The 8,788-nt window shown below is 39.9% G+C and overlaps 1 protein-coding gene across 2 annotated transcripts; it reads right to left on the bottom strand.

Moving 5' to 3' along the window:
* Positions 1-261: 261 nt before the first annotated feature.
* LOC114876918 (PR domain zinc finger protein 5-like) lies at positions 262-2,386 on the bottom strand. Of its 2 annotated transcripts, none has more exons than XM_029188848.2 (4): positions 2,084-2,386; positions 1,449-1,738; positions 1,124-1,237; positions 262-1,046 (listed from the first exon to the last, which is right to left on the bottom strand). In XM_029188848.2, the coding sequence occupies exons 2-4, from the start codon at positions 1,710-1,712 to the stop codon at positions 348-350; spliced, it is 1,077 nt and encodes a 358-aa protein (XP_029044681.2). In that variant the 5' UTR covers positions 1,713-1,738; positions 2,084-2,386; the 3' UTR covers positions 262-347. The 2 variants fall into 2 exon arrangements, with proteins under 2 accessions (XP_029044681.2, XP_029044680.2); XM_029188847.2 differs by having other exon boundaries at positions 1,449-1,718.
* Positions 2,387-8,788: the final 6,402 nt, after the last annotated feature.

Raw genomic sequence — 8,788 nt, 5'->3', positions numbered from 1 at the left:
GCAGCTTCCGTTTCGTTCCATGTTTCTGCTTTTCTCTTTCGTCTTTCTTCCTTTCCCTGCTGAAGGATCGCAGTTTTTCGACTTTCTTCGAATTGTTATAAGGTGACACTTTGTGTTTGAAGACTGCTAAAGGCATTATATTTTATTATTATTATAGGCACTGTATTTTTATTGAACAATTAGAAAAAAATTGTCATTGTAACGAATAAAGTAACTATTACCAAAAGATGTCTGGAACTGAGGAATTAATAATACAAAAAATAAAACAACTACGTTTCACTTTATTTTTCGTTCGTTACCTCGAACAATTATAATTGCACCTGATCCTTACACCTACAATTCAGAATCTAAGACGTTTTATGATATATCTTGTTATGATTCTGAAGCATAACAGGACCCTTAAAATATTTACAACAATGTTCACAGAAGTAACGGTACCTATTTTCATGGGACTTTAAATGTTTATTCAATAAATCCTTTCTTGCAAAAGTTTTCTCGCAGTAGGTACAAGGGAATTTATCCGGATTCACGTGAAAAACGTTGTGCCTAGTTAGATTATCTAATCTAGTGTATTTTTTTGTACAAAGATCACAGCTGTACTTGGTCCTCTCCAAGTGACATCTTTGATGGTACCTCAGGTACCGTTTTTGTGCAAAAGTCTTTTTGCAAGCGCAACAAGTCACTTGATTTGATTCGTCCTTCTTAACGTCCATATGGTCAGCTAATTCGTCTTCATTTACAAATTCTTGTTTGCAAAATTGGCACGTGTACCTCTTCGATTGTTTGTGCTTAATGTTCTCTAGAAACGTCGGATCTGTCATGATTTTATAAAGAAAAGTGTCTTTTAATTTTTCATCCGATCCTCCAACTGTGCTTAACGAATCTTCTTTGGAACAATCTTTCTTGCATAAGTTCACTGCTTTGATAGATTGATCCTCGTCACTGAAATATGCGTTCGATTTGTCTTTGCAGGAACTTGGTGGATCCATGCAAGAACAAGTAGTCAATGAATAGGAATTGACCATGTTTGCGTTTGATATTAATATCTGAAACAGATTAATTAAGTCGTTAGAAGAAATCCTAGATATATGTGGCCTGATAGTTAATAATAAAAGGGAATTACGTTATTATTGTCGGAATTAATATCGCTCTCCTCTTTTAAAAGTGAAGATGAATATTCACAACTCGATGGACCAGCCATGGAGCAGGTAGTTGAAGAACCCTCTGGTGTTTCGCTCTAAAAAGAATAATTAAATAACAATAATTTAATACACAGTGCTGCGCTGAAATAGTAACCTAGTAATAGCAGAACCTACACTGAAAATGTAATTAATAAATTACAGTTTCTACAAGAGTGGTCTAATAACATTAAAATTAAGACAATCCATTATCATTTATTTATATTTTTGGCATGATATACTATATACTACAGATCGAAGCTGTCATACCTTATGTTTAATCGACATATCCAGTACTTCCTGGCTATAATTCACCGCCTCTTCCTTTTCTTCCCCAATATCAACTGGATTAACTGATCGATTCTTGTTTAAACTGTCATTCTTACAAGTATTTGACGTACACGATACGTCATCAGAATCCTCTAATGTTTCTTCTCGTTCATCGTTTGAAAAACATTGATTCGGTTCAGGCACTGAATCAGTATCCTCGTTGTTTTGAATCATTCGCTGTTTGGGTGCTGTTTTCACTCTCATTTTTGTCTATAGTATGGTAGAAAGATCTATAATTTGATAAAATCATCAAAAGAATAAAATCTGAAATTCTATATGAATGAAGCTTAATCGTTTCCTATAGCGTATACATGAGTAGATTCAGAGGGGAACAATAGGGGTAATCGCCCCTCCATTGCCCTTTCTAGTTTCTAAATTATTAAATTAATTAATTAGACTGTACTACTAGCCTAAATAAGTTACAAACAAATTACAAATCGCGGAAAATAAAATTTTAAAACATACCATGACATATTTCATTCATCCCTTTAAGCAAGATTTCTAGATCCACTCCTGGCACACTTTCAGAATCAATCATACAAATAAACAAAACCAAGACAAAAAATTGTACTTACGTTACGTGTTAAAAGCATTAAATGAAACACTCGAGATCTAATCGTAGTAATATTTAACACATAATTGTCTTGCATGAATGAACATTCCAATAATTAAATTTCAGAGCCACTGTTGACGTTAATATCGAGGATCTACGAATACGCGATACATGTTTCACGACGAATCGATTGTAACTGACAACTGTTGCGGGAATAGCCAATGTTTAGCCGACCTACAGTCGACTTTGCCGATGGGGCACAACAAAGGGCGGCTGGCGGAGTCGCCGTGAAGAAATCCAAGTTTGCAAACACGAGACCGGATTCGACTGAAACCGACATAAACTTATTCATCGATAAGATTAACGACAGAATGTAGATGTCTCTGTTTCACGTGTGTTTAAATATATACTTGTACCGTGAATGCTTGTACTTGTAACATCTCACAGACAACTTAGTTTAAGAATTATTGATATAATTGTAACAATTCAGCTACCGCTAGGACGGAATTTATTGTAAAAGACTATTTGATTAATATTTTGCTAATTGACTAATTCATAACTATTCAATCATTAATAAATAATTGATAAAACGCATTAACGCTTGAATTTCACTTCTTAACCGCGCACCACACGAACCTATATCCCTGATAAAATACACGAGTTGCTTCCTGAGGGAACCGGTCTTCCTCTATGCTAATAATAATCTGAGTCCGACTTTGGGATCGTTACATACTTGTAAATATACACCGGAGTAATTTGTAAAAGGAAAATAATATACATTTTTAAAAAGTGAACTGTATGAATTTTGCAAATGAAGCGACGATCCTATAAAGGATACAAAGAAAGTAGCTAAACAGATAGAACAGGGATGAGAGACAGGCAGACAAACAGACAGACAGACAGACAGATAGACAGTCAGTGAGAAAAGCGGCAGAAGAAGAGCAAGGATGGGGTGGAAGATGGGGTCAAGCATAAAATTGGCAAAAAAAGGCTGGATGTTTGGTAGAATGTTTCGTGTCCCCTCCCTGCACGTCCCGGTCGTTAATACGGCATAAGGAGGAAGGCAGGGTTAAGCGAGGGTGAAGCGAGGATTTTTAATTGTAGTTCAGCCGGTTATAACCCCCCCCCCTCCCCCCGACCCGCGACCGAGCCGACCCGACCCGACCCGGTGTATTGTCATACCGGGAGCGGCGCTTTTCTTTATTTCCCCAGTGGCTGGATGAGGTTATACATTTTTTTAACTACGGCAATGCCTCCGTCTTCTTATTAGCAAAGCTAATTGGAAATACAAATGGTTATTCACGGTAAGAAGGAAGCCTTGAAGACCGACTGCCTGCCTGCCGAGTACCAACCGATGGAGGGCTACCATGAACGAACGAATAACGGGGGTGGGAGAAAGGGGTGGTGGTGGTGGTGGTGGTATACTTCTGTTCGCGTATTAAGCTTGTATTTGCCCCGGATAATTAGGACTTTTTTCCCGACCAATTCGGATGAATAATTGATTTTGCTGCAGCCCGCCGCTTCTGGACCTCCTCTTCGAATGACAATCACCCGAAGAAAAATACGAATCTTTCGGGATGAAATATTCAGCGAGGAGAAGAAGAAGGGTGAACGAGAACACTGTCTGGCGGTACCATCTGGCTTATCGTTCGATCAAAATATCCTGCATATTATGGAAAAATTCATTGAGTTCGATGAATCTTTAACAAAAATTGTAAAATGAAAGAATGTTAATATTGGGACTCTGATTTTGTACGAAGAGTAAAATTGCTAAATAATAAATAAATTATTTGACAATTCTCTGACACCTTAACAGACTACCACGGTAAAAACATCGTACTTAGAAAGAAAATTTCTATTTCACAGTTTGTCGTCAAATGGAAGTAGCAAAGAGAGTCGGTCAAGCAGCCAATCTCCGCCGGAAGCTAGCCCTCTTAGCGTCGAAGAAACGCCCGCGGGGATACGTAACTTTTTTTCATCAGCATTTTACGGTTATACTCGTGCATTAATAATGCACATGCTTAATATAAAAAAGAAGCCCACAAGTCTCCGTCTAATAAACTGGAAGAATGCTTTATAACCGACTGCGGTTTCGGGTCATGAGGAGAGGGAGAGAGAAAGAGATAGTTTTGTGGAAAGCCTGGGTAAAAGGGATGGTCGGAGCTTTCTTCTTTACGCCCATGAAACGACCAATCTCTCCAGGACGCGTCGAACAAAATTGGCCGAACTTCTTCGAGCAACCAACAGACAAATCGCCAAGCGACGAAAATCTCACCCGTTAGAAGACTTTCTTCCTTTTCATTCAACAAATAAGTCAACCAACCTTCGAAGATTTTTTCAAAGAAACCTAACATTTTGTCAAGGAGAAACTGATAACAAATTTTATAGTGAGAATATTTGTGTCATCAAATAAAGATTTTTTGAAACTTCTCCAATTTTCATTTTCTATACCTAATATCTAAAAATACTAATAGTTCAGACTTTGAGTACTTTCATTGACGCCTAGATCGATTCTTTTTCATTCGGATTACGAGATAAATATCTAAGGAAACGATGCAGATAGCAATACACAATGGTAGAATGTTACGAACGTGTGTCGTAGCTCGAACAATATTCAAATGGCATCAATTTCAACGGAATTGCTTCCTATATCTGGCCGCAACCTGGATGCAAAGCCTTCCTTTCACTCCCTTCGGGAAGAGGGAAGCAAACTATATTGGCAGATAGCTACATCGTTTTACAACCCCTTATCTGTTTAAGTCACGGCATCTATTCGCAGTTTCTCCTTCGAATCTATGTCTTCGATACTGCCATCGATTTCCATATGAGGTCCCCCATATGTACTGCTACGGTGTATAAGGGGAAACATCTGTCCGTAAAGGGTGATAAAAAGCGTATCTGAATCCTGCCACTTAATACCTTGTTAAATGAAGAAATTTTTTAAACAAAAATTTATTCTTGTGGTATCAACGCTCGATGTTAAACGAAACATTATGACAGCCAATATATCGTGGCAATTCTCTGTTCATCTGCTTATATTACACATACAATATCTGGATATCGAAGCCGGTTGATCCTGATAAGTTCTCTCCTCCCTTGGCAGCGAGCCATACATCATACTTTCTTCTTTATTAAACTCATATTTTTCAAAAAGTCTCACCTCTCCGCTATCTGCCTCGCTCTCGCTCGCTAACTCGGAAATCAGCTGCGGAAGGGGGCGAACGAAAAAAAAAAAATTCATTTGACTCTCGAGGATAAGATGAATATGAAAATTGCCTGGCTAAAAATGATTTACATTCGAACGTCAGTGACGGTATAACACCGCTGGGTCGCTGGTGACTGTCTTGTCATGAATAATTTATTCCACAGAAAAATAATAGAAAATAGTGGATCGCGATGATGGTATTGTTTCTGTTACTTTTTGCAAATGTATTTTTGAAAAAAAAAAAAAAAGATAACGTGGATGGGACCTAAGTTGCAGGCGAGCGTACATTGCTCAGTGCCGGTCGCTGGTGTTTCTTAGCTTATGCATAAAGCTCTTTCGTTACCTTCATCGTGTTCACGTCGGGTCTGTTTTCCCTGTCCCCGTCTCAGCCGGCTCCTCATCTCTCACGATTTCACCTCTCTCCCCCTACATTTCATCGAGGCTTCAACCCCTTCTTCGACCGGTGGTAGGAAAGCAGGCAGTGTCTCGCTCGCTCGCAAGTGTTTCCGCCAGGATGTATCGCAAAATCTATACCCGTCAGGGGTTGCGCGAGGAGGTGAGAGCAGGGAGAGAGCAGAGTCAGAGGATGAGACGGAAGAGTGGGCGATGTGGCGGAGGCCAGGGCGGTTTTCGAGAAGGGTGAGCCCCGTCACATTTCACTACAGACTAATAACTTCTGAATATTCATTTCGTGTTTCTCCTTGCCTGCTTGCGTACCCGTAAGCAAGGCTAATGCGACGCTCACAACGTACTCGATTTTCTGCTTAGGCTGTCAGTTACCCCGGATCCCTACCACTCCCTTTTCCATCGTCCATTCTTATTTTCCAAGTAGTACGAGTTTGATCGACGATTTGTCCTCCTGAAAAATTTCAAGGATATTAGTAAATTTAGATTTGTTCGTGAGTTAGGTTGAGTTAGAAATCTGTTGCTGAAGGGTTCCAATCGTGAGCCTAAATATTACAAAACAATCAACTTTGTATTTTATTATATGATTTTCTCGAGGGAGTTAGATTCTTTATTATAAAAGAAATACGATACTGCTTACTGAAGAGTCCGAGTATAAGATGATCTTTGATTTTTGATGAATCGAAAATGATAGGCTTCGTGTGAGACGAGCTTAAAGAAGCACGTAACTCTCCTTCGTCGAAGCGAGAAAAACAGAACAGCTTGAAGGCGAGGGAAAAGCGAGAGGCGGTCGTCATGGTAACTATGAATTAAGTAATCAATGAATTATTATTGACATTGATGTTTTCGTCCGCCTTCTTGCGATATCTTGAGCCTTATGAAGCAGGCAGACCCTTCTTGCAGATTGATACGTCTACAATATAACATAACGAACCGATCCTGAAGAACAAATTCCTTCCTCTTAAGTTGAAGCATATAATACAAAAAAAAAAAAAAAAATAGATTTATATTTGTATAATTTAAAAAGAAAGATTTCTGTCGCTGTTCCTTATTACGTGATACAAAAGTGTCATCAATTAGCTACTATCAATTAACAGAGACACCGGTTCCAATTTCCAGCATTCTCCATCTTCTCCATTCCCGTCTGTCTTCCTTATCGACAAAGAGTCGTTCCTAATTTGAAATGGAACTCGTAGAAGATACGATAGGAAACTCATGGGGGTGAAGAAGGAGAAGAAAGTCAGGGGAGGCTTGGAAAGAAGACGTGCAGTGGAATGCTTCGGGCTAACAGAGGAGACACCGTGCCTCCTTCAATTCCGCGATTTCTGCAACAAATTAGCACGGACAAATTTCTCCCTTGCTTCGAACCCTCTGTCGTTTCTTCCTCCGCTGAAATTTCCCCCCCACCGTCCCGTCGCTTACCTTAACGAAACATCCGATTTCGCTTTTTCCATCCCTCTCTCGTCTACGTTGATTGAGAAACGTAATTTCCTTTGCCATCGACGCCTTCGACATAATATTATTCCTTTACCATAAATGTTAAATTAAAATCCGGATTTCTAATAAAAAAGGAATCTGTGGTTACGAGATTGAACAAGTCTATGGGTCAAGAATGGAAAAATCAAATTAATTATATACAAATTAGCAAGATCGGAAAATAGAAGGCTCGAGTAGAGATATGAAAAGGAAAGAAACAAAACGAATGAAAATTTAACGACGACTGACAATCGTGAATTCGCCCCCTTGCTGTTTCCTATAGAGCCCTGGACGACGGACCAGTGTACCAACCCTCCATTGTCTCGAACGACCCCCCTCCGGTTAGGAAGCGCGCGATAATAAATATAGAGAATGAAAAATTATTAAAAACTTCCTTTTTAGCCTTGGTAATCCTCGTCGCCCCCAGAGATGCCCGCATTAAAAACCTGCCACCCACCCTCCCCCGGCGTCGCCTCTTCCTCATCGCCTGGTCGACCTCTTTCTCCGCCACACCACTTTCTCCACCCTTGTCCATCCTGACTCCGAGAATCCTCGGGGTTGGGTGTCCGGACACGCGAATTATTTATATGTAGAAGTCTCTCTGACGACATTACCAGTGTTAGCATTAAATCATAATGTACGACTCGGTGGGAACCACCGTGATTCGTCCTTACGCGCGTTCCTCTGACAACGGGATCCTCTTTCATCAGATTTACAACATTCTTCTTTGTTTTTCTTCATTTTCTTTTTATCCGAGCGTTCGTTAATTTTGACGAGCGGAATATAAGTTTAACTCTTTCGTTGCGACGAAATATCAGCATTATCGAAGATCCTTTGAAGCGAAGGTAATAGAAAAAGAAAATTGATAAATAGATAATTTTTCACGTAGGAAAATTAGGTAGACGAGAAAATTGATTGTGGCGGGAACTTAGCGTTGGTATAAATGGCTCCGGTCGTCCTTTACATCTTCATGCGCCGATTGGATTTGCCAATTAATTGCCAACGAGGGATAAAGCCGGCAGACCGTGGATGAAAGAATAACGACGCGGAAACGAAACGAAATTTAAATATTCTCGCGGTATTGCCGACATTCCTCTGAGCCTCCCCAGTTCACAGGAAAGGGAGAAGCGCGAGTGCTCGGTGTAATTGCAAAATTGCATTAGCTTTGTGTTCTTCCGCCGTTCGCCCAGACGTAAGAGATACGCATGCAGAGCGTGTGTTGCATCAGATGATTCATATGGATTTTCATGTTTCGTTCTTCTCCTCCCCCCAACCTCGGCTGGGCGATAAGTATCGTTCTTTCAGACCAACACGCCCGCCAGGCCACCAGATAAATCTTCACAGATTTTTCTGTGAATGCAAAGAGAATCATTATTGCAGCCGTGCAGAATACTGATCGCCTGAGTTTTAATTACCAGAACTACGGAAAAGCTTTTCTGAAGATCAACTACTATTTTGGTAAAATACAGATCAGATATCCGGCCGGAGTTATTAATCTTGGAAAGCTGCTACTGAAAATTAAATGCATCGTTGTTTTCATTCATCCCTTCCGAGGGTTAATTCCTAAAGCGACCGGCGCGACGCGGCGCATCGCACTTGTAAATAACGAATCCGAAAATTATACCGACTATAATAGATGCA

This window comes from Osmia bicornis, chromosome 1, assembly GCF_907164935.1.
Source record: "Osmia bicornis bicornis chromosome 1, iOsmBic2.1, whole genome shotgun sequence".
NCBI lineage: Eukaryota > Metazoa > Arthropoda > Insecta > Hymenoptera > Megachilidae > Osmia > Osmia bicornis.
The sequence above is the reverse complement of the archived record's forward strand: the minus strand, read 5'-3'. Positions and strand labels throughout refer to the sequence as shown.

What these genes read in the sequence shown, in the direction of transcription:
- LOC114876918 (XM_029188847.2), bottom strand. Translation starts at nt 2,158, where the DNA reads ATGCAAGACAATTATGTGTTAAATATTACTACGATTAGATCTCGAGTG. An exon ending in TAATGCTTTTAACACGTAAC is followed by an intron (nt 1,719 to 2,083) that starts GTAAGTACAATT and finishes ACCATACTATAG; the next exon opens with ACAAAAATGAGAGTGAAAAC. An exon ending in TTAATTCCGACAATAATAAC is followed by an intron (nt 1,047 to 1,123) that starts GTAATTCCCTTT and finishes AATCTGTTTCAG; the next exon opens with ATATTAATATCAAACGCAAA.